Source organism: Theropithecus gelada, chromosome 7b, assembly GCF_003255815.1.
Source record: "Theropithecus gelada isolate Dixy chromosome 7b, Tgel_1.0, whole genome shotgun sequence".
NCBI lineage: Eukaryota > Metazoa > Chordata > Mammalia > Primates > Cercopithecidae > Theropithecus > Theropithecus gelada.
The window spans coordinates 82,748,861-82,774,868 of record NC_037675.1 but is presented as its reverse complement, the minus strand read 5'-3'; the positions used below and the strand labels follow the sequence as shown (position 1 = coordinate 82,774,868).

The following is a 26,008-nucleotide window of genomic DNA, read 5'->3' as shown; positions in this document are numbered from 1 at the left end:
TGGTGCACCTGATTTCCTTGGGCCTCAGTTTTCTCATAACACCTGAAATTGTTGATCTTTAAAACCTTCCAGTTTAAAAATTTTAAATATTTTCCCCTTACCTTCACCTTCCTCCCCTATTTGCTTCCCTACCCCACTTATCCATGACGTTTGCTGGGTTCGTCATCACAGGATCGGCAGGATGTTTTCCCTGTTGAGTGATGACACTGCATGTGTCAGCATAGGGACTTGTTTTGTGTGTGTATGTGTGTGTGTGTGTGTTTTTTTTTTTTTTTTTTTGAGTCTGCAGTGGGGCTGGTTTACATGCTGCTGTCGTTGAAAGAGGAGGAATCTGACTCTTCAATTTTACTGCCTTATCTTGGCCCGCAGCCATTACCACATTGACACACATTTGACAGGGCTTGAGAAAGGCATCATAGGCAGAAGCCAGTGGGAATCAGCTCTTCGTGCTTGTGGACCCTGTGCTGCTCTCTGGTAAGATCTGGTTTGGGAGACCTGCTCTCTCCAGGCTGTCTGCATATGTCTGGCCTTGTGGTTGGCAAGGATCTTAGGAGAGGGACTTGGAGAAGAGGCTTCTGGGCTTTCCATCCTTTATATAGCTTGGGGTGTGCTGGCAAACTTTCACACGGGGAGTTTCCCGGACATTTCATTACAGTTCCATTGTAATTGATATTTGTAAAGTACTTAAGTTGGGTGATAGCCTATGGATACTGTATTCTGTTTTACCTTTTTGTGGCTGTGACCCCAGGGTTAGAGTGTTTTGGCTGCAGAAGACCTGGACTCAAGGGTTGGATCTATCACTTCTTGGAGTGATAGGAGTGACCTTACACAGGGAACGTCGAACACACATGGCTTCAACTTGATTATTCTTTGGGTGAGACCTTATTATGAAAAAAAGTCAGTTAGCCACTGTGCTGAGATTTGTAAGCTCTTCCACTTAGGAGCCTAGAGGAAGCAGTTTAAGAACTTTAGAGTACCAGAAGGGCCTGGAAACACTAAAAGTGTTAGGTAAGTCACTTAATTTGTCTCAGCCCAAATTTTTTTATCCATAGAAGAATTAGAGTACTACGTGTCCTACTCAACAAAATGGCTAATGAATCAAGTGAAGTATGGTATGAAAATGTGTTTCTGAAAATTATAAATTCTATATAAACATTAGTGGTTTTTAGAAAGCATCGTGTGCCAAAACTAATTATTTTAAATAACAAAAAAGCAAAAGCTATTAATGTTTCTACTGATTTTCCCACGTAGAGATTATTTACTGCAGATGATAACCTATAGTAAAATTTCCTAAAGTTTTCATTGTGCACCAGTTGGAAGGCTGTGAGTTAAGTTGTTCTAGAAACTATCTGAATATTGTGTATATTCAGTTAATAAGAACTGATATTCAAGGTATATAGTAGCTCTTTTGTGGAAGCACATTCGTTTTGGATAAATTCCGATTTTATTAATTCATTATTAGATCAAGAACTAGGTTCAAGTTGTAAGAAGATGTTATTATCATAAACAAAATTATGTCAATTAAGAATCTTTCTATATTCCTGGAAGATAATTGTGGTGTGAGCAAAGGCTAGACCATTGTAACTAATTTAAATAGGCCTAGATTGAAAATGTTTCTCTAACTCACATTTTTCACTAGAACAGATATTCCCTATCCTCTTACTACAAATGAATAAGATCACTTCATTTCTATTTTTCTTGATTGATAAATGATGCTTGGAGGTACCATTTCTGCCAAAGATTTAAATCAGACTTACAAAGAGTTACCTGCCTAAGGCAAGAGACTGGACTAATTTAATAGAAAAAGAACATGCTTTTATTTTGCCAGCTGGTAAAAGAAAGTGAAAGCGTTTTGAAAAGTTTTAATATTTGTTTTGCAATGATAGTATTATAGATGACAATATTTCTAAAATACAATAATTAGGGAAATTAGAGAATCTAATTGCTGAAATTTGTGTAATTATTTACAAGTGTGATATGAAGACTTACCTAGAAACCTTGATGCTAAAGACAGACATTTCAATATAAAAGTTCAGGGCATGACAGGAACAGAGTGAAGTAAGGCAAGTTGGAAACCACCCCAGGCCGCCTTGTGGGCAGCGCTAAAAGCCCTAGACCTATGTGGATTCAGTATAACGTGATGGTTATCCTTTTACATTTTTTGTTTGTTTGTTCGTTAAACAGATTTCTGCCTGGCAGATTAACCAACGGCAAGAGGGGCTGATCTGTCTACATTCTGAGTACTGCCCTTGGCAAGACACCTAGAACAGACCCCGGACCCAAGTCCACCGTACTGCCGTACCCCTACCCCAGCCCACCCCAGACAGTATTCTGGGGTTCACCTGAGGTCAGCAGTGTGAAGATGACCAGTGCCTTTTTAGCATGACGACTTTGGACCATGTGATTGCCACCCACCAGTCAGAATGGGTCTCCTTCAATGAAGAGCCACCCTTTCCTGCCCACTCGCAGGGTAAGGAGTGCCTTCATTTCCTGAAGCGAAGAGATTGTCAAACAGCCATGTCTCTTTGTTATGGCTTCTACTTGATTATTCTTTGGGTGGGATCTTAATATAGAAAAAAGAGTCAGTTTCTTACTTTCTTTCTTGAGATCTTAGAATCGTAAGTGGGAGAATTTACACACTGAAGAAGCGTCTTGGAACCTTAGGGCCCTAAAAAGAAGCTTGGAAACACCAAAAGTATTGGCTCTTTTCTCCCAAGAAACAAAAACCTAATATTTACCAAGTGCTTTACTTTCAGCCTTTTAAAAATGTAGTTGTTAAAAGTAGTTGTTAAAAATGACAGCTCTGGAACCGGAGTGCTTGGGTTCAAAGCCCTGTTGCACCAGGAATGAATGATACGCTTTTGGGTAGATTATTTATTTAACCTCTCCAAGCATAGTTTCATTATCTGTACAGTAGGAATAATCAGTACCCATCTCACAGGTTGTTGTGAGGCTTAAGTGAATTCATACATAAAAGTGCTTAGAGCAGTGCCTGGCATGGGGAAAGAGCTCAGTACGGTCATACTTGATCATAAGGAGGATGACTGTATTGACTTTAGAGAACTTGTGCTCAGGGATGAAGGTCAAGGTAGGATCCAGGAGATATTTGCATAGACATGTCAGTTGATTCTGTTCTACTGCAGCTACCAGTGCCTACTGAAGTCATCCCACCTTCATTTATAACACCTAGGAAGTGTGAGTCAACAGGTATGCTCTCCAATATGGTGGCCATGTGATTATTGAGCTCCTGAAATGTGACAAGTCTGAATTGGGATGTGCTGTAAGCATCAAATACCTACACTAAATTTCAAAGACCTAGTTTAAGAAAAAAATTAAATAGCTAATTAATTTTATATTTATTACATGTTGAAATTACAAATTTTCAACATATTGGGTTGAAAGGTATATTATTAAAATACTTTCTCCTGTTGTGGTTAATTTTTTTCATGTGGCTACTAGAAAATTTAAAATTACATATATAGCTCACATTTTATTTCTGTTTGACAGAGCTGTAGAGGCTTTGAGTACTTGCAGATGGACCAGTTGGCTAGTGATGGGAGAAAAGATTTTTATATTAATTATTTGATTAACAAATTTCTAAAGAAAAATTGACTTCTTTTGTTGTACAGCTGATGAATTTCAGCATATGTATAGATTTGTATATCTACCACCATAATCAGGATATAGTTTTTGTTGTTGTTGTTGTTGTTTTGAGACGGAGTTTCGCTCTTGTTGCCCAAGCTGGAGTCCAGTGGCGCAATCTCGGCTCACTGCAGCCTCTGCCTCCCGGGTTCAAGTGACTCTCCTGCCTCAACTTCCCAAGTAGCTGGAATTACAGACATGTGCCACCGCGCCCAGCTAATTTTGTATTTTTAGTAGAGACGGGGTTTTGCCATGTTGGTCAGGCTGGTCTTGAACCGCTGACCTCAGGTGATCCACTCACTTCGGCTTCCCAAAGTGTTGGAATTACAGGTTTGAGCCACCACACCTGGCCAGTTTTTTTAATTTTCAAAAAAAAAATTTGAAGTCTGTTAAATTTCCTAGGGCCAATCAAGTGATACAGGGCTACAGGAATAGCCTCTAGGTTACATTCAGCTGATCATTAGTGCACACGGGTTTGCACCTGGTGTCCTGTGGCTGTGTATAGCGTAGACTGCAAAGAGTTTGAAATTTGAATTTGAATGTCTTCTGACAAAAGTGCTCCTGTTTAGCCACAGTCTCCACCAGTCCCTTTTGCCTTTCACTTGTCCTACTTGATGCAGGTGTATTTCTTACTTGACCTCTGTAAGCACTTTCCTTTGTGACCCCCAAGCACTGGAGTAGATGCTGGGATAAGAATAGTGAAGAAGGCTGCTAGTCTCTGCCTGCCAGGGTACTGACTGGAGACATGCTGAGCTTACAGCGTTTACACATGACTGGGGAAACAGTCGTTTCACATAGAGTCAGATGGGTGTGGCTCTTTCTTCTCCCCACTCACTGCAGTGGCGAGTCATGCTGGCACCCCATGGCCATCTTTAGTTTTTGCCTCCATGAGATGGCTCTGAAGAGCGGCCTTCCTCACATGATGGTGGCGTCTGGTATCTGTTTCAGGGGGCACGGAAGAGCACCTCCCAGGACTGTCATCTTCCCCAGACCAGTCTGAGAGCTCCTCTGGGGAGAACCATGTGGTGGATGGAGGCTCTCAAGACCATTCCCACTCGGAGCAGGATGACTCCTCTGAAAAGATGGGCCTCATCTCTGAAGCAGCTTCCCCACCTGGGAGCCCTGAGCAGCCCCCACCTGACCTGGCCTCGGCCATCAGCAGCTGGGTTCAGTTTGAAGACGACACGCCCTGGGCCAGCACATCTCCACCTCATCAGGAAACAGCTGAGACAGGTGAGGGGGTAGGAAGGGCCTGGCTTGGTTATGTGCTCAGCAGGGATGCTTTTCAGTGAGAGGTCTGTAGGGCTGCCAGGATTCCATTTCACCTGCCCCCTGCCCCTGAAGCACCAGTCGCACAGGGGAGAGCAGACGGAGTTCTCATCTGGTTTAATTCTGTATCTTGTTTTTGTTGACATAAGCATACAAAAGAATTTATGTGTTCTAGGACATTTCTAGACCTTTACTCTTGTCCCTGGCTGTTGACTTGTCTTTAAAATAATGCATATATATTTTTCTGTTAGGGATTGGAATTATATTTACTCAGCCCCTAAACTGTAAGCACCTTACATATAGAGATGAATGTTTCTGCTGGGTGTGGTGGCTTACGCCTATAATTTCATCACTTTGAGAAGCCAAGATGGATGGCTCACTTGAGGTCAGGAGTTTGAGACCCACCTGGCTAACATGGAGAAACCCGGTCTCTATTAAAAGTACAAAAATTAGCTGGGCATGGTCACGCACTTCTGTAATCCCAGCTACTCAGGAGGCTGAGGCACGAGAATTGCTGAACCTGAGAGCAGAGGTTGCAGTGAGCTGAGATTGCACCACTGCCCTCTAGCCTGGGTGACAGAGCGAGACTCTGTCTCCAAAAAATAAAAAAAGAGAAATGAATGTGTGTGAACGTGTGGACCACTGACCGTGTCTAAGCATGTCACCAACAGGATTTGTTAAACATGGATATTCTCACACTTCAGAACTCTTGAATCCGAATCCTTATGGGTAGGGGTGGTTGTATATGAGAAATCTCTTATTTTGTGGCATTTTCAATGGCCAAAAGCTGCACTGGGGAGCTTAGTAAAGCTGTAGGAGTTGTTAGTCCCCACCCTGGTGACGTAGCTACTTCTTTGTTGTGCACTGAAGTATGCCACAGGTGATTTGGATAAGCTTTGGGACTGTATTAGTTTTCTATTTGCTGCTGTAACAAGTCACCACAAGTGTAGTGGCTTAAACAACATGAGTTTATCATCTTATTATTCTGTATTTCAGAAGTCCGTCATGGGTGTCACTGGGCCAAAATCAAGGTGTTGGCAGGGCTGCGTTCCTTTCTGGAGGCTCTAGGGGAGAGTCTGTTTCCTGGCCCTTTCCAACTTTCAGAATCTATCAACATTCCTTGGCATATGGCCCCTTCCTCTGTCTCTGAAGCCAGGAATGTGGCATCTCTCTGTGCCTTTCTTCTGAAGTCACATCTTTCCCTGACATCTGCCTCTATCTTCCATTCAGGACCTCTGTGGTTACATTGGGCTGACCAGGCATTAAGGACCTCTGTGGTTACACTGGACTCACAAGGATTATGTCCCCATCTCAAGGTCCTTAACATAATCACATCAGTAAAGTTCTTTTGCCATATAAAGTAACACATTCACAGGTTCTGGAAATCAAGATGTGGACATCTTGGGGTGGAATGGGAGGCATTATTCTCTCTACCACAGAGACCTACTAGCAAAAAGCAGGGTTGGTATATTTTTCTGTTGGTGTGTTAAATGTTTTGCTAGTGTCACTTTTAAGCCTGATTCCTTTGTTTTTCAATGTGTTTTCAATACCAATAAAAATGATTTTAAGAAAATATAAAACAATTCTGTTACAAACATTCATATTTTTATGTCATAATTTGCACATTTATGTCTATTTTTTCATATTTAAGCATCAGATTTCCATTTTTTTTTTGAGAGGGAGTGTTGCTCTGTTGCCTAGGCTGCAGTGCAGTGGCACAATCTCAGCTCACTGCAACCTCTGCCCCTAGGGTTCAAGTGATTCTCATGTCTCAGCCTCCCGATAGTTGGGATTACAAGCACCTACCACCACGCCCGGCTGATTTTTGTATTTTTAGTAGAGACAGGGTTTCGCCATGTTGGCCAGGCTGGTTTCGAACTCCTTGACCTCAGGTGATCCGCCTGCCTTGGCCTCCCAAAGTGCTGGGATTACAGGTGTGAGCCAGGGTGCCCAGCCTAAACATCAGATTTCTGCATGAATTGTCGTTGAGTCATGACTCTCAGTGTAGCATAGAAGAAGTGACAGGCCCAGACAGGCTTCCCTTCCTGAACACCTAACTCTGAGAAGGCCCTGGGCTAAGCGTTGATGCATGTAGGAAAAAGTTACTGAACACTGGGCAGTGAATGAGCACAGAAGTGTGTTCCTTCTGCTTAATATGATACATTTACTGCATACTTATTGTCTCAGTTTCTGTGCTCAGTGCCTTAACTACATCATCTCATGTACTCCTTACAACAATTGTATGAGGAAGGTATTTATATTAATCCATATTACATATGGTGGAGGAGACTCAGCCAGACAGTGCTTTGGGAATTCAACCAAGGTTGTGTGCTAGGAAATGGCAGGAGAGCTTCTGCACCAGGCCAACCGGCCCCAAGGTCTTGGAGCAGCCTTCGGATGCCCTGTGCTCTCCTTTCGTTTGCCTCACTCTTCCTGCTGCTGCTGCTGCTCTAGTACTCTCTGCTCCCTCATTACCCAGGAGGCAGTGGGGGCAAGGAATGGAAGGTAAGTGATGGATGGGGTGCTCTTTCTCCACTTTGCTGCCCTAAAATGGCCATGCCTTCAGGTCATGGATTATATCCATGGCATTCAGATTCTTTCACATCTTATCTTTAGCCTCAAAGATTTCCTGATTGCTCAAAACTATTTATATGATAGTCAATTTGCTCAACTCTTCACTGATTTTTCCAAAATTAATTTTGAGATTAGTTATAATTATGTTGCCCCCATCTGACTGAGGATCTTATCTTGTGACTGACAATGCTTTTGATATATTGTGAAAGCTTTATCCTTTAAGGCAGCAATTCACAATCTGGCCCATAGTCCTTGGGGTCTCCTAAGACCCTTTCAAGGGGTCTTTCGGGTTAAAATCATTTTCATTCTAATTCTAAGATGTTATTTGCCTTTTCACTGCTTTGACATTTGCATTGATGGTAAAAAAGTAACAGCAGATAAAACTGTTGGCCATTGTCTACTCAGAGTAAAGCAAAATGTCTATTTCACCCAACAATATCTTTGATGAGGCAGTAAAAATTATGAATTTCTTAAAATTGTGATTCTTGAGTGTGTCTTTTTAACATTCTCTGTGACAGATTGGGAAAAAATACGTGAAACACTTTTGCTCCATATCAAATCGTAATAATTGTCTTGAAAAAAAAGTATTTTTTTAATTTTTAAGAATTCAGTTTAAAAATTAAAGTTATTTTAAAATTATTAAAATCACGTAATGCACAAATTTCTTAATGAACAAAATATCAGTATTTTAAAGACAAGATCCAATTAACACTTGCATGACTATGCCACACTTGGCCCACCCTTATCCTGGACCTGGTGTTGCAGGAATTTTCCTAAAGTTCAGTTAAAGATGGGGTCCTTGTCCATCCCACAGCCATGAAAATTCAAGCTCGCAGATGGTTTGAAGGCGGGGCTTTATTGGGTGAAAAGGAAAAAAGAGGGGAAACAGGGGCTCTGAGCAAGGCCAGAATTCATCTAGCGCACCTCCAGCCCGCAGCTCAAATCCCAGGTTCCACACAGGAAGAGAAGGGGCCAGGCTCTTCCCCGCTGCAAGTGGCACAAACTGCTGCGGCTCCACCCCAGTGCACAGGCCAGTTGGAGTTTTTCCAGGGACCTCGTCCCTGCTGGCTGTCTCACTGGTTCTAATAAAATTTCATTTACAGAAATAGTCAACCTGTGAGCCGTGGTTTGCTGCTTTGATTTTGATTTGATATTTTTAATATACTGCGTTAAAATGTTGTTTTCGTTACTGAGTTTTTTGGCACCCCCTTAAATTTTACATCCGAGACAAGTGTGTCACTTGCCTTAACCCAATCTCAGCCCTGCATTGTCCTAAGAATTTAAGATTTATTAATATTACCGGAGAATAAATCAAGAGATGACAGTGTTCAAATGCATGAAAGCATAATTTTGAAAACTGCTCAAGTATGACTAATTCTATCTGTTCATATGTGTGAAAATTTAACTCAACCCTGTGGAGATGGAGTTCTCTACCTTAGGAGGGTCCTGTAGGATGGGTTCCCAGCAGACTTGATGCCCAGTCTATAGGCAAGAAGCAGAAATAAACCATGTGTAGGGCCGGCCCCACCTCAAGAAGTGTTTCTAACCTAGAAACCCAAGGAGCGTAGGGGATGGTGCGCAGCATTAGAGTGGTAAAGAAAATGGTAATAAACCCAAGGGTCCAGTTCCAAATTTTGTGCCAGTACCCAACTTGACCCATCAATGAACCTAAACTGAATGAGAAGCTGCAGGGTACATTCCTATTACCCAAAGTAACCTCTCCCACATAAGCTAATTCCCTCTTGGGTTTCCTCCCATAGATTGTGTTTGACAATAAGGATAGAGTAATTGGCAGAGCTAAGGCCAATTACACAGGAGAGACTAGGCGTTAGCCCCTGCCTCCTGCCCCCACACAATGGATAATGTAGACATTCCCCAAGTTACACAGTCATTCCATTCTGGAGGCTGTTGTGCAGCTCAGATTTTAATTTGAATCTAAAATGTTTGAGTACATGTGCTGTATATTGCAATAATACCACCTATGTAACTGCAGGCATTATGCAGAAATAGCACAGATGTTTGCAGCAAGTAGAGACGTGTGAGACTTGCTGCAATCACTGCTGCCTGCTCTGTTGTTTTGGCAATACTAAGCTGAGTAATGGCTCCCAACGACATCAGGTTGTCCTCCCTGGAACCTATAAATACGATGGTGTTTGGGAAAAGGGTCTTTGTAGATGAGATTAAGGATTTTGAGATGGGGAGATAATCCTGGATTATGTGTGGGCCTTAACTGCAATCACATGCATCCTTATGAGAGTGGCAGAGGGCGATTTTGCTTACACAGAAGAGAAGGCACTGTGGAGATGAAACAGAAAGAAATTTGAAAATGCTGATCTTAAAGATGTTAGTGACGAAGCCACAGCCAAGGAATGCTGGCAGCCACCAGAAACTGCAAGAGACAAGAAACAGATGCTTCCCTAAAGCCTCTGTGGGGAGTGCAGTTCTGCTGACATGTTGATTTTAGCACAGTGATTCTCATCCCAGACTCTGGCCTCCAGAACTATGAGAGAATAAATCACTGTTGTTTTAAGATACCAAGTTTGTGGTAATTTGTTACAGCAGCCATAGAAAACTAATGTACTAAGTCTCTAAAATCTTAAAATGGAACCTTTTGCATAAGGCTGAGAATGAGTCAGTCTGAATTAGGGGAGCATCTGTAATGATGGAGGACTTTTCTTTTCTTTTTTTTTTTTTTTTGAGATGGAGTCTTGCTCTGTTGCCCAGGCTTTGGAGTGCAGTGGCGCCATCTCGGCTCATGATGCAGGGTATTTTTTAAGGAGATGTGTGCATGTCACTGTGCTTTGTCCCTAAACCTTACAGCTCCTTGTAATTTACTCATTGAGTCACCAGATATTTACTAACCACTTCCTCTGTATAGTTCTGCTAGGTGTGGATATTCAAAGACATAGCACAGTGCTCAGAATTGAGCAGAAATCCACTGGGCTTCTTTCTGGATCCTCTAGTAGGAAACCAGAGCCAACCTGTGCTCCTGTGATTACCATCTCTTGTGGTTGTCTTTCAACCACTACTTGTCTTTTTGTTTTTAAGTTTTTTTTTTTTTGAAATGGAGTCTTGCTGTGTCACTCCGGCTGGAGTCCAGTGGCGTAATCTCGACTCACTGCAGCCTTCCTGGGTTCAAGTGATTCTCCTACTTCAGCTCCCAAATAGCTGGGATTGCAGGCACGTGCCACCACATCTGGCTAATTTTTGTATTTTTAGTAGAGACGGGTTTCACTGTGTTGGCCAGGCTGGTCACGAACTCCTGACCTCAAATGATCTGCCCTCCTTAGCCTCCCAAAGTGCTGGGATTACAGGCATGAGCCACCGTGGCTGGCCTACATTTTTCATTTCATACAGCTGAGAATTTGGAACTGGCTCTGAGGAAGCAAAGGAAGAAGTGGATGCTGGGAGAATTACTTGCCTGAGCAGTTCATTTTATGACAGGTGCCTCTATTGTCTCTTCCTGTGAAGGGTAAAAATCAGAATTTAAAGCAACTTCCCTTGTTAGTTATCATTTACTTCTGGGGGTTCTCCAAAGCTCTTACTCAGTTTTATCCTGTTTTCTTCACTTGGAGAAAGTGGGCACTACTGACCTAGGATAAACTTTTGTCTAAATTGGCCACCTAGCTGTGGGCCAAGTAGTGCCCATTTTGCCCACAGCTAGGTGACCAACTTAGACAAAATGGCCCTCTCGTGCTTTTTGTCTAATCTGACCACAGAGAAATGATTTGCCCATCAATTTCTCATTTATCTACTCTAAAATGCTCTTCTTAGTTTATTAACTTCCATCAGTCAGATGTTAGATCTATTTTGGGCTATAGCTTCACTCATGTAGACTGAGCAAACTCTTTTTAGCATGGATAACACAAGAATGAAATGGAATTAGGGCAAGAGAGATGTTTGGTGTGCTGTATTTAAATGCAAAAATTTGGAACCTTTGGTGAAGTTTGGAATATGTAGGTGTGTCTCTGTGCATGCAAGAAAAAAAGTTCAGCCAGAAAAAAAAAAGGATCAGTGGAAACTAATTTTTGGCTTTAACCCTTTTCCCAATCACATCAGCATCACCGGAACAAGCTGACTCTTTCCTATATATAATATATAGTTGTAATGTTTAGCTTCTTCCCGTTTTACTCTTCATACTCCATTTACTTCTATTAAGAGCCCATACTTTCTGATCAGATGTCTTCATGTCAGGAGAGATGTAACAATGTTTATCTTGGTACCTGTCTCATGCAAACCCTCTGTGGATGTTGTTTTGTGAGAAGGTCGTAAGAGAAAAAGGTGGTGGGAGGAGAAGGAGGAGGAGAAGTGGAACTGATCAGTGCTGTTCCTAGTTTTAATTTCCAGAAGAAAAAGTGAAACCTTCCTTAGCCAGCTGTTTCGTACCTGAACATCCTGGCTTGCAGAGAGAAGTTGGGAAAGAGAATAGCACACACACACACACAGAGGGAGCAGTGAGGTTATCCGGGATGTTCCTTTCCCATCCCCCAATTCCCTTTCTTCCTCTCTTTGAAGTTTTTCTGGCAGATGAAGAGTAAAAAACAAAAGAATACATCTTTTAAACTGTGCCACCTAAGAATAAAGCCAAGCGAGCATTGGACTTCCGCCTGGAATTGGAATGTACTATTTCCCTAATTAAAATGCCACAAGGTTGTAGGCACAGTGGAGTTAGGTACAAAGAAATTGTCACTAATGGTACATCTCTTACTTTTTATGGTATTTAAATGGCTAGAAGCTGCACTGGGAACCTTAGAGAAGCCAAGGAGTTGTTAGTCCTCACCCTAGTGACCTGGCTACTTATTTTATTGCGCATTGAAGCATACCAAGGTTGATTGGATAACCAGGAGCAACAGCTGGTAGGAAAAACCACTCCAGAAATGCTTAAATCATCAAGGCAGCCACTTTGTCTTGGACTTTAATTAGGGCAGGATTTGAAGTGAATAAGTGCCATCATGGGTGGCCAGAGTAAAAGGGAGATATACAGTCTCCTTTAGAAACATATGATTAAAATTGGCCAGGCGCAGTGGCTCACGCTTTTAATCCCAGCACTTTGGGAGGCTGAGGCAGGCGGATTACAAGGTCAGGAGTTCGAGACCAGCCTGGCCAACATGGTGAAACCCCATCTCTACTAAAAATACAAAAATTATCAGGGTATGCTGGCGGGCACCTGTAGTCCCAGCTACTTGGGAGGCTGAGGCAAGAGAAACTCTTGAACCCGGGAGGCGGAGGTTGCAGTGAGCCGAGATCGCGCCACTGCACTCCAGCCTGGGTGACAGAGTGAGACTCCACCTCAAAAAGAAGAAAAAAAAAAATGAAAGAAAGAAAAATATGATTAAAATAAAATGATAGTGACAAAAGTCTTTTTTTTTTTGAAGCACAGTCTCCCTCTTGTCACCCAGGCTGGAGTGCAGTGGTGCGATCTCAGCTCACTGCAACCTCCGCTTCTGGGTTCAAGCGATTCTTCTGCCTCAGCCTCCCGAGTTGCTGGGACTACAGGCATCCGCCACCACGCTCAGCTAATTTTTGTATTTTTAGTAGAGATGGGGTTTTACTCTGTTGGCCAGGCTGGTCTTGAACTCCTGACCTCAGGTAGGTGATCCAGCCACCTCAGCCTCCCAAAGTGCTGGGATTACAGGCGTCAGCCACCGTGCCCTGACTGACAAAAGCCTTTGTATAACCATATATATGGAAAGAGAGCATTAGTTCTTAGGACCTGAGTTTACTATGAATGAGGAAACATATAGAATCATTTCCTTTTGACTCTTTTAGGAAAATTGTGTTCAACATTAAAACCCTTGAAATTTGGTGGAGGCCAAATGAGGGATTCATACCTCTTTGACTTCGTAAGACCCCTTTGGGTCGGGCCATGTTGATAAATGATCTGTTTAGAAGATTTTTATTGGAACCTTTAAGGTCAAATATGTAAATTAGCCACAAGAACACTGTTCACATCTCCAGTTTGAGGTTGCCATATGATTTAAGGTTGTATGGTGAAAAATGTCAAGAAATTTAACTGAAAACTCATTTATTGAACTCTGAACCAGATGCATAAGATATTCTACAAAACCATGAGCAGAACCAGAGTGTTAAAAAAACACACACACACAAAAAAAACCCTTCAGGTGAATGTATTTAAATCAAAATGAAATTTTGTATAGTTCTCTAAAGAAATTTTTTTTGAAAATGAACCTAAACCCATCTCATGTCTTATTCACGTTGGGTGCTTTAGCCAATAGTGTTCCTGACTTTCTCTAGCTACAAAAAGTTTGACTAACATATAAGGCTTCCTCTGGCTTTAAAATTCCATCAGGTACCAGGAAGAATATAGCAGTCAGCTCATCAACCATCTAAAATCTTTATACTGTTCTCTCAAAGCCAAGGCTGATTTTAAGTATGTGCATTTTACAAGTGTGGGTGTGTTTAGAACATGTCTGCAAATGCCTGCAGATAAACGGACTAAAAGAGCAAAGTTCATCCTTAAAATTAAAAAAAAAAAAATTAAGGCACTATTGTCAGCATGAAGCTTCCTGTTCACTCATACGCTGACCTTCCTCCAGGGACATGGTAATTTATCTGCAAGGCCAGAGCTGAATTGGACCCATTATGCAGATACTGCAGGATGTGCATAATTACAAACAACAACAAAAAAACCCTTTCATTTCCGGAACATTTGTCCCATAGCCCAAGCAAACACTAGTATTCCCTTATGCTTCAAACGTCTTCCCTAAAAGCTTGGGCTAAGGCCTTCCCATTGTGTCTGGGGAAACTAATTATCTGGGACCAGAGAAAGAGCCACTTGTTCGGGGGAGGATCAGAGATGACGTCAGCCATTTAAGAGGGAGGCAGGGGTGACAGCTGAGAGGCTTCATCCTGAAGAAGACTAGCCCAGCCGTTAATTTCTATTATGTTGTTCATTCTGGCTAATGGGGGTGGTGAGTGGTGGGTGGGGGTGGAATAAGATATCCCAACCCTGTTGGTGAATATGTGGACAAGGCCCACTGCATTTTGCATGCATATGTAATTCCCCCTGCAACAGAAGAGGCTTTATTTTTTTTTAATACCTTCAGTTCTTCTGCGCTTCTAAATGTAGTTAATGACCTTTGTGCAGTCCGTCTCAGAGGATGCTGTACCCAGGAATAAATTTCAGCAGAGCCTTTCCTTCTCAGGGCTGATACTGTCTCTGATCCTCTCCCCTGGGCTCCGTCTGCTGTAATTGCACTGCCTCTCTCGCCGTTCCAGGCCAGTTCACTGCTGTCCAGGCTGTTCGCTGTGCCCTGAGAGCTTTTCCTCCACATTTTCACTCCAAACTCTGCTCAAGCATCGCCTCTGCAGGGCGGGCCAGAACCCTCCGCTTCCACTCTCTAGCTTTTTTCTACTTCAAATGTCTTCACAGCCCATGCCTCTACCTGCAATTGGGTCAAATATGCATTAGTTTACTTATTTATTATCTCCCTTCTCCATAAAGGGAAGGACTTTGTCTGTCTAATTTGTTCTTTATTCCAGAATGTGGTTTGAGGAACTTAGTAGGTGCCCACCTAGGATTTGCTGGACTAGTGAAAGGAGAGAGAAAAGATGGACATGAACTCTCCTGCAGAACGACTAAGTGACTGACTCCCATTTGTGGGGCTAATGAGCTGTTAGGTCGAACTTGAAGGATGGCGCCCTTGGTGAAGTCAGCTTGTTGTTTTTTAAACAAGATAGACAAGGAAACTGGCCTCTCACCCATCCTGTCCCCTTCTTTTCAGCTGTTGTCATCGGGTTATGATTTCCCATTGTTCCACACACATACGTACGTGCATACATGGGTGTATACACACCATGGACATATACATACACAAATACACCTATATTTTTTTCCTGGGGGCTGTTTTAAAAGGCACACTTAAAAGCAATGGTTCTGTTGTATTTAAAAGTGTCATCATGCCACGGAGGATGGTGAAGTGCTCTCAGAGATAACTCTTTCCAGTATCTAAAAGGAAACAAAATATTTTATTAAAACTCCAATATTCTCCTCTTCCAGAGAACGTGCAGGCTCACCCAGAGAGGCCATGTGGCCTAGCTCACCCTTGGTGTGGGATACAAAACACAGTAAACTACCCAAGCATGCATGAATTAACTAGTTCATTCATGCAGACAAAAATGTAGGTGCTGGGAGTACAATTATGAGAGAGCTGGACACAGTCCCTGCTCTCCCCACGTTGAAGTTGCCTAACAGTTCGGCAGTCTGTTACTAATGGAGCTTTTGGGGAGTGAACAAGAGCTCCTCTGAGCTAGTCCTGGGAGCAGCGGCTGCTTCTTATTGCCAACTACGAAAAAGCAGAGGAGCCACAGATAAAGAATGGAGTTAGATCCATTTTCTTCGCACGGATGGGCACATTGACAGCATCAAAAAAATCCTATAACCCTAGTGATTAGACATCAAAATATAAAGGACATGACATCAAAATATATGTATTTAAAATTTTAATCTACCCAGGATCCCGAAGGACAAGAAGAAAGAAAAATATTGTATTAGCCAACAACGTGTAGATTTATTATTCACATAATCCATGTTATTTTGACCTCCCACTCTAGGCTCACGTTCACGTCATGTTCAGCACTGTGGATACAGCCACATACTCCTGCCCCATGGAGCCCACATTCTGCGGGGCGACAGGGGGTTCACACCAGAAGCACACTAAAGAAGTAAATATAAAGTAAGTGTGTTAGGGGCTGGGCGCGATGGCTCACGCTTGTAATCCCAGCACTTTGGGAGGCTGAGGTGGACAGATCACTTGAGGTCAGGAGTTTGAGACCAGCCTGGCCAACATACTGAAACCCCCTCTCTACTAAAAATACAAAAATTAGCCAGGTGCCTGTAATGCCAGCTACTCGAGAGGCTGAGGCAGGAGAATTGCTTGAACCAGGGAAGCAGAGGTTGCGGTGAGCAGAGATTGTGCCACTGCACTCCAGCCTAGGCAACAGAGCGAGACTCTGTCTCCAAATAAATAAATAAATAAATAAATAAAAATAATACAATAAGTGTGTTAGGAAATAAAGTGGGAAGGAGAGAAAAATGAGGCAAAAGAAGGGACTATGATGAGGAGGATGTGAAATTTTCCTTAAGGCCAGGGAGTGACTGAGGGGCATATGTGAGTGAAGACCTGGGGGACATGGGGCAGCAAGCCTTGCAGAAAGTGGGGAGGAGCCTTCCATGTGGAAGGAACAGCAAGTGAATAGCCCTTGAGGGGCAGCTGTGTTCTTGGTGTGTGACCTGAGTGGAGTGAATGTGGGGAGAAGAGAAGGAGGTGAGGAGGAAAGGTTACAGAGACTCAGACACACAGGTCCTTGGCAGACATGGTGAGGACTTTGATTTTTATTATGGGTGAGATGGAAAGCTAATGGAGGGTTTTGAACAGAGGTGTGGCCTGATCCAACTTGAGTTTCAACAGTACTGTTAAAACTGTGTGGCAGCTCTGGTGTAGCGGTTGAGGGTGGTGTAGCTGAGAATAGACTGGGAGGAGAGGACAGAGGTAGAGGCAAGGAGACAGGGTAGGAGGCCACTGTATCCATCCAGGCAAGAGAGGATTGTGGCTTGCAGCAGGGGGGTAGCTTGGAGAAGGCAGGAAGTGATTGGATTCCAGATGTATTTTGAAGGTAGGACTAACAAAAATTGTGATGGAGCAACTATGAGAAGGATCAAGGATGACTTGATGGTTTTGTTCTGAGCAGCTGAAAGGATGCAGAGGCTGCTTTGGAGGGAATAATAGGAGCTTAGTTTTCAACATGTAAAGTTAGAGACCCAAATGGAGATGTCAAGTTGATTTGGACAAAAGAATATGTTTGAGAATAATAACCATCACCACCTAACCCATGTTGAGTACTCTTATTGTGCCAAGCAATTTTGCAAGTGCTTCATCAGTATTAACCTAATCCCCTTATGAGGTTTATATTCTCTTCAGCTGCATTGTACGGGTGAGAAAAACGAGGAACAAATGAATTTGAGTAGCTTGTTCCAGGCTACAGGGCTGGATCTGGTATGCAAACCAGGCAGTCTGGATCCAGGGTCCCTGGTCTTAACCTCATAGGAAAGGAGGAGAGGCAGATATTGATCTTTCCTTCACTTTATTCCTTCAAGCTAGATGGATGTGGCTTGAAGTGTCATGATGGCAGCATCCTGTTTTTACCTGGTCCGGACATCAAAGGTCTGGCCCCTGGGAGCATAGTCAGCTCCAGGCCCAGTACTTTCTCTCTTTCAGCTAAGCTTGTGGCCTGAGAACATTCAATTAAGAACCTGAATAAAATAACTCATCCGAGATTTCTAAGCCGAAAAATAAACAAAGCGTATTAGAACGAATGAGAACAATTTGTGAGAGGCAGGAGCTTTGCCTCTCCCAGATGCACTGTTCCGAGTTTGTGTTTCAAGAGAAACGTTGGCGTTTTATCTCACAAATGTAAGGAGCCGATGTGCAAATACCATTAAGTGAAATAGCTTTCTTACTGAGTAATCTGTCTTTTTTTGATATGTGGTTTTAATAAGTTTTATTACCTATTGAATAAATACAAAACAACATTTTAAAATGTGTGTTAAATTATAAAGAACAGCAGTACAACCCATCACCCAGTTTAATAAATGGAATATTGTCATCGCCAGAGGCCCTGCGTGTTTCCCTACTGATCACAGCCTCCTCCCTCTTCACATCCCCTTCCCTCCCCTCTGTATCACCACCTTCTGAGTTTCATGATAATAACTACATTACTTTTCTTGACAGTTTTACTACCTACACATGCATCAAGAATGTTATAATTTAGCCTGGTTTTGAACTTTATATATATGGAATAATACTGTATTACTCCGTGGCTTACTCCTTTGATACATTATTTGTGGGAATTGTCCATGTCAAAAACTAAAAGAACTTGTAGCTATGGTTCTTTTAGTTTTTATTACTCTGTATTCCATTATAGTAATATACTACAATCCATTTTTCCATTCTGTTTTTGATGGACATTTGGATTCTTTTCTTTCTTTCTTTCTTTCTTTTTTTGGAGATGGAGTCTTGCTCTGTCGCCCTGGCTGACGTTGCAATGGCGCGATCTCGGCTCACTGCAACGTCCGCCTCCCAGGTTCAAGCGATTCTCCTGCCTCAGCCTCCTCAGTAGCTGGGATTACAGGTGCCTGCCACCACACCCAGCTAATTTGTTGTGTTTTTAGTAGAGATGGGGTTTCACTGTGTTGGCCAGGCTGGCCACAAACTCCAGACCTCGTAATCCACCCGCCTTGGCTTCCCAAAGTGCTGGGATTACAGGCATGAGCCACCATGCCTGGCTCATTTGGGTTGTTTCTAAGATGATAATGCACTTCCATGAGCATTATTTTTGTCTTTCTATGAACATTTTTAACCTGTATCCTGGTGAACATGTGCAGGTGGTTCTCTTGCATAAAAAAATAGGATGGGAATTGCTGTGCTGTAGGATGTGTTCATATTCAGCTTAATCAGGTAATACCGAGCCATTGGCTAAAGTGGTTTCTAGTTATCCTACCAGCTGTACATGAAAGGCACTGTGGCTCCCCTTCCTCAGCTGCACTTAGGATTGTTACATTTTTCTATTTTTGTCTTTAGGGAGGTGGAGAAAGAAAGGGGGAAGGGTAATAGGATCTTAGTATCTCATGTGGTTTTAATTTGCATTTCCTAGATTACTAACAAGGTTGAGCATCCTTTTTTTTTTTTTTGAGACGGAGTCTCGCTCTGTCACCCAGGCTGGAGTGCAGTGGCGCCATCTCGGCTCACTGCAAACTTCGCCTCTTGGGTTCACGCCATTCTCCTGCCTCAGACTCCCGAGTAGCTGGGACTACAGGCGCCCTCCACCACGCCTGTCTAATTTTTTGTATTTTCAGTAGAGACGGGGTTTCACCATGTTAGCCAGGATGGTCTCGATCTCCTGACCTTGTGATCCACCTGCCTCGGCCTCCCAAAGTGCAGGAATTACAGGCGTGAGCCACCGCGCCTGGCCTTGAGCATCCTTTTTTGGTGCCATTTGGATTTTTCTTTCATGAAATCCCTGTTCAGCTATATTCCTGTTGGTGTCTCTGCCTTTTTCTTGTTGATTTCTAGGAGTTCCTGGTGCATTCAATGTGTAGCAGATATTATCTCCTATCCTGTGAATGGTCTTTTCATTCTCCTTATGTCTTTTGGCAAAAATAAGTTATTTATTTTAATGACATAATTTTTTTCAATGTTTGTTTTATTATCAGTGCTTTCTGTGTCTTGGTAAAGAAAATATTTCTCTACTCCAAAGTCATGAATGCATTTGGCTATATTGTCTTCTAAAATGTTTCTTATATAGCCTTCACACGTTGACATTCAATATAGCTAGAATTAGTTTTTCTGTACAGTTTGAAGTACAGGTCTGGCTTCACTTTTTCATGTAGATATCCAGTTTTTCCAATACTGTTTTGTTGTTGTGTTTATTTTAATGTAAATACTTATAAATATATTACTCAAAACTCAGCTTCATTCATATCTAAATAGTATGATTCTGCTTGTTAATATAGGTGAAAGCCCTGCTATAATTTTTTTTCTTTCCAACATTTATTTTAGATTTAGGAGGTACATGCACAGATTTGTTACCTGAGTAAATTGCCTGTTGTGGGGGTTTGGTCTGAAGATAATTTTGTCACCCAGGTAATCAACATAATGCCCAATAGGTAGTTTTTCAATCCTCACTCTCCTTCCACCCTCCACCCTCAAGTGGGCCCCAGGGGCTGTTGTTTTCTTCTTTATTTCCATGTGTACTCAGTATTTAGCTCCCCTTTATAAGTGAGAACATATGATATTTGGTTTTCTTTCCTGGGTTAATTTGTTTAGGATGATAACCTCCAGCTCCATCCATGTTGCTGCGAAGGACATGAGCTCATTTTTTTTATGGCTGTGTAGTATTCCATCTTGTATATGTTGCACATTTTCTTTATCCAGTCCACCGTTGATGAGCATCTGGGTTGATTCTGCATCTTTGGTATTGTGAATAGTGCTGCAAGGAACATAGGCGTGCGTGTGTCATTTTTCCTTTGTGTATGTACCCAGTAATGGAATTGCTAGGTCAAATGGTAATTCTGTTTTAAGTTCTTTGAGAAATCTTCAGACTGCTTTCCACAGTGGCTGAATTAATTTACATTCCCACCAGCAGTGTGTAAGCCTTCTCTTTTCTCTGCAACCTCAGCAGCATCTGTTATTTTTTGACTTTTGATAATAGCCATTCTCACTGGGATGAGATGGTATCTCATTGTGGTTTTGATTTGCGTTCCTGTAATGATTGGTGATATTGAGCATTTTTTCATATGCTTGTTTGCTGTATGTTTATCTTCTTTTGAGAAGTGTCTGTTCATGGCCTTTGCCCATTTTAATGGGGTTGTTTTTTGCTTGTTCATTTACGTTTCTTATAGATTCTTGATATTAGACCTTTGTCAGATGCATAGTTTGCAAATATTTTTCTCATTTTGTAGCTTGTCTGTTTACTCCATTGATAGTTTATTTTGTTGTGCAGAAGCTCTTTAGTTTAATTAGGTCCCACTTGTCAATTTTTGTTTTTCCTGCATTGCTTTTGGAATCTTTGTCGTGAAGTTTTTGCTAGGGCCAATGTCCAGAATGGTATTCCCTATGTTTTCTTCTAGGGTTTTTATAATTTTATGTTTTACATTTAAGCCTTTAATCCATCTTGAGTTATTTTTTATATATGGTGAGAGGTAGGAGTCCACTTTCAATCTTCTGCAAATGGCTAGCCAGTTTTTTCAGCACCATTTATTGAATAGAAAGTCCTTTCCCCGTTGCTTGTTATTGTTGGCTTTGTAGAAGATCAGATGGTTGTAGGTGTGCAGCTTTATTCTGGGTTCTCTAACCTGTTTCATTCATCTATGTATCTGTTTTTATACCATACCATGCAGTTTTAATTATTGTAGCCTTGTGATGTAGTTTGAAAAGGGTAGTGTGATGTCTCTAGCTGTGTTCTTTTTGCTTAAGATTGTTTTGCCATACTAGAATTTTAATTGACATTGAAGTAAATGTATAAACCAGTTTGGGGAGAATTAACATCTTTACAGTGTTAAATCTTTCAATCTCTAAATATGTATCTATTTATCTGTATCTCCATATGTATATATTATCTCCACATATATATCTCTCCATTTATTTAATCTTCTTTATGGTCTGTTAATAAACTTTAGAAATGCCTCCTCTAAGGCCTTAGCACATTTTTTCTTAGATTTGATACTATATATGCTTCATACTTTTTGTTGCTGTTATAAATGCTGTCTTGTTTTAAATTTCATTTTCTAAATATTTCTTGCTGGCTTACAGAAACACAATTCATTTTTATATGTTGATTTTTTAATTAACAGGCATACCTTGCTAACATTATTAATTTGCTAACTTATTGGTAAAGTCTTTTGGTTATTTTACGTATACAAAAATATCATCTGCAAATAATGACAGTTTTGTTTCTTTCACTTCTTTTCACTTCCTGCCTTACTGTGCAGGATCTGATCATAAATATGATGTTGAACAGAAGTGAGGGTAATGAACATCACCATCTTGATCGGAATCTCCAAGGGTTAATTAGCTTTATGTGATGTTCTCTGTGGGGTTTGGGGGGTATTTCTGTTAGGTTTAGGGAGTTCTTCTGTTTGTAATTTGCTAAAAATTACTACCATGAATAAAGACTAAAATTTATTTAGTGCTTTTTCTATATCTATTGTGATGGTAAGATTTTTCTCTTTTAATACGTTATTGCAGTGAATTACATTAATTGATTTTCTATTATTAACCCATGTATTCTCAACAGGGTGATATTATCCCTAAGGGGGCTAAAAATGGTTCTTGAGTAGGGCAAATAAATTGTAATTTTTGTTGTATACAGAATACCTATAATATATATATACAGTACAAAAGTAAACATAAAATATATATGTAGCATTAAAATTTCAAAAACTTACTTTGCAAAAACTTGGTGAAAAGGATGAAAAGACAGGCTATAGCCTGGGAAAAAATATTTGCAAACCGCAGCCAACAAAGGACTAGTATCAGGCCAGGCACAGTGGCTCATGCCTGTAATCCCAGCACTTTGGGAGGCCAAGGCAGGTGGATCACTTGAGCCCAGGAGTTTGAGACCAGCCTGGGCAACATAGTGGAACCCTGTTTCTATGAAAATACGAAAAATTAACTAGGCATAGTGGTGCACACCTGTAGTTCCAGCTACTCTGGAGGCTGAGGTGGGTAGATCGCTTGAACCTGGGAAGTGGAGGTTACAGTGAACTGAGATGGCATCACTCCACTCCAGTCTGGACAACGGAGTGAAACTGTCTCAGAATAAAAACAAAAGGACTAGTATCTAGAATATATAGAAAAATCTCAAAACCCAACAGTAAACAGTTCCCATTAAAAAAAATGGGCTAGGCCGGGTGTGGTGGCTCAGGCCTGTAATCCCAGCACTTTGGGAGGCCAAGGTAGGCAGTCACCTGAGGTCAGGAGTTCAAGACCAGCCTGAACAACATGGTGAAACCCCATCTCTCCTAAAAATAGAGAATTAGCCGGGCGTGGTGGCATGTGCTTGTAATCCCAGCTACTTGGGAGGCTGAGGCAGGAGAATTGCTTGAAACCAGGAGGTGGAGATTGCGGTGAGCCGAGATCATGCTATTGTGCTCCAGCCTGGGCAATAAGAGCGGAACTCCATCTTCCAAAAAAAAGAAAAAAGTGAGCTAAAGAAATAAACATATGTTTCACCAAAGAGAATATATCAAGATAGTAAGTAATCACATGAAAAGATATTAAATATTATTATCCATTAGGGAAATACAAATTAAAATGATCTTTCACTGCACATCTATTAGAATAACTGAAATAAAAAGTAATGGTAAGACTAAATGCTAGTGAGGATGCCAAGAGATTGGATCATTCTTGCATTGCTGGTGGGAATATAAAATGGTACAACCATTTTGGAAAACAGTTTGGCGGTTTCTTATAAAACAAAACATGCAATTGCCATATGACCCAGCAATTGCACTCTTGGACTTTATCTCAGAGAAATGGAAACTTATGTTCATACAAAAACCTGTACACAAATGTTTATAGCAGCTTTATTTATAGTAGCTAAGAACCAGAAGCAGCCTAGATGTCCTTTGATGGGGAAAGAAGGAAACTAACTGTGGTGTATGCATACCATGGAATACTACTCAGCAATAAAAAGGAATGAACTCCTGGTACATGCAACAACTCAGATGAAGCTCAAAGGCATTATGCTGAGTAATAAAAGCCAGTCCTAAAAAGTTGCATAATGCATGATTCCATTTATATTGCATTCTTGAAGTGACAAAATTATAGAAACGAAAAACAGATTAGTGGTTGTCAAAGGTTAGGAACAGAGCATGGAGATGGAGGCAAGCTAGGAGGGAATTAGGCATGCTTATAAAAGTGCAGCATGAAAGATCCTTGCGGTGATGGAACTGTTCTATATCTTGACTCGTGGATACATGAATCTACACATTGATAACATTGCATAGAACTAGATACACACACACGAGTACATGTAAAACTGGGGAAATCTGAATGAGATTGGTGAATTGTATTAATGTCAGTTTTCTGATTGTAATGTATTAGAGGAGGAGAGTTCAAGAGAGAGTGATTAGGGAAAAAAATGTACAAAAAGGTTTCTTAGGGGGACGATAATGAAAAAAAGGTTGAGAAACACTGTGTTAAACCAACCTTGTATAAATTGGGTAACTCAGTTTAGTCATTATGTAATTCTTCTTTTCATAAATCACTAGATTGTCTTTGATAATTTGTTTGGGATTCTTCTATCTGTGTCCATGATTGAGATTATTCTGTATTTCTCCTTTTAGAGACTGTACATATAAATTGGGTATTTATTGTCAGGTTTTGGTGTCTAACCTTGCAAATGCTAACTTTATAAATTTAATGAGTAGATGAGTGGCCTTTCTTCTTGTATACTCTGGAGTAGTTAGTGGAAGATTAAAAAAATTTTTTCTGTTGAGAAGGTTTTAAGTCTTGGTTCACTTAATTACAAGGTTACTGGACAAGTCAGGTTTTTAACTTTCTTCTTGAATCAGTTTTGAAAAGTTATATTTTACTAGGACTTCTATAGTTTTATCTGTGTTTGTGTACTGATATAAAGACATTTATTATTTCCCTTCATTGCCTTCTGTATATAGTATTTGTAATTGTGTACCCTTTTCATTCCTACTGTTATTTGTGCTCTTTTAAATTCTATTTGTCTTCTCTAAGAACATTTTATCTGTGTGTTTTAAAAATTTTTAATAATTTATGCTTTTGTATTTTTTCCTTTTTCTAACATTCTTTGATTTATTTTGTTCTACTTTTGTATCTTAATAAGTTGGGAGCTTATTGTATTAAGTTTTTAGTTTTCTTCTAATGTAAGCTGACTATATTGCTTACATATATTCTTAAAATTTTCACATACAGTATTTTCGTTATTGCTTGACTCAAAATATTTCCTAATATTTATTAAGATTTCTTCTTTGACCAGTGAATTATTTAGAAGTCTGTTTCTTAATTTTTAAATTTTTCAGTTTTTTTAAATCTAGATATTAGTTAACCAACTAGTTAGATAACTAGATACTTAATTTTATTGTGACCAGTATTTGTGGTCTGTATACCAATTTTTTGAAATTTATTACAGCTTGCTTCATGTCAAGTGATAGCATGTTATCACTTGTCATAAAAATTCTTGGTGTTATTATAAAAAATGTGCATTCTTCACCAGTTGAGTGTAATGTTCTATGATCATTAGATCAGCGTGTTCATTTTGTTGTTTAAAGTTTCGTTTGCTTGCTGATATTTTTGCTTGCTTGACATGTCAATAACTGAGAGGTGTATTTTAACATCTTCCATTATGATGATGGACATTTCTTACTTTCTTACAGTTCTGTGAATTTTTGCATTAATAATTTTGAGGCTATGTTAATAAATATATCCAAGTTTAGAATTATTATATTTCTGATGAATTGTGCTTTTTGTCATTTTGTTGCAAAGTCCATCCATAATCCATAACTCTATGAGCTTTTTTTCATTAACATTTTGTCTTCTATGGCTTTCCCATCCCTTTACTTTCCATCATTGATAATCATTTATGTTTTAGATATATTTTTTGTACATACCATGTTAAATTTCATTTGTTGATTCAACCTGACAGTCTTTTTTCTTTTATCTGGAATGTTTAGTCCATTTATGTTTATTTTTAAGTACTGATATAGTTTTAATTCTAACATCTTACATTCCATTTATTTCACCTTTCTTTCCTACTTTAGGGGTATTTATAATTTTTGTTTGTCTAAATTGTCTTTATTTTTTCCCTTGTTCTGTGAAGATATTTCACTGGGTATGTAATTCTAACTTCATAGTTATTTTTCTGTCTATACACTGAAGTGCACATTGGCTTCTCCTGCTATGGAAAGAGGTGGTAGTCAGTCTAAACATTCTTCTTTCGAAGGTAATGTATATTTTCTCTTTGATGGCTG

The 26,008-nt window shown here is 40.5% G+C and overlaps 1 protein-coding gene across 1 annotated transcript in view; it reads left to right on the top strand.

The window, feature by feature from the left end:
* Positions 1-26,008, top strand: part of STON2 (stonin 2) — a 177,136-nt gene that overhangs the window by 36,395 nt on the left and 114,733 nt on the right. Inside the window, exons 3-4 of the mRNA XM_025391514.1 lie at positions 2,185-2,470; positions 4,591-4,875. Coding sequence (XP_025247299.1) covers positions 2,383-2,470; positions 4,591-4,875 — 373 coding nt within the window. The 5' untranslated portion in view covers positions 2,185-2,382. The remainder of the gene's footprint in view (positions 1-2,184; positions 2,471-4,590; positions 4,876-26,008) is intronic.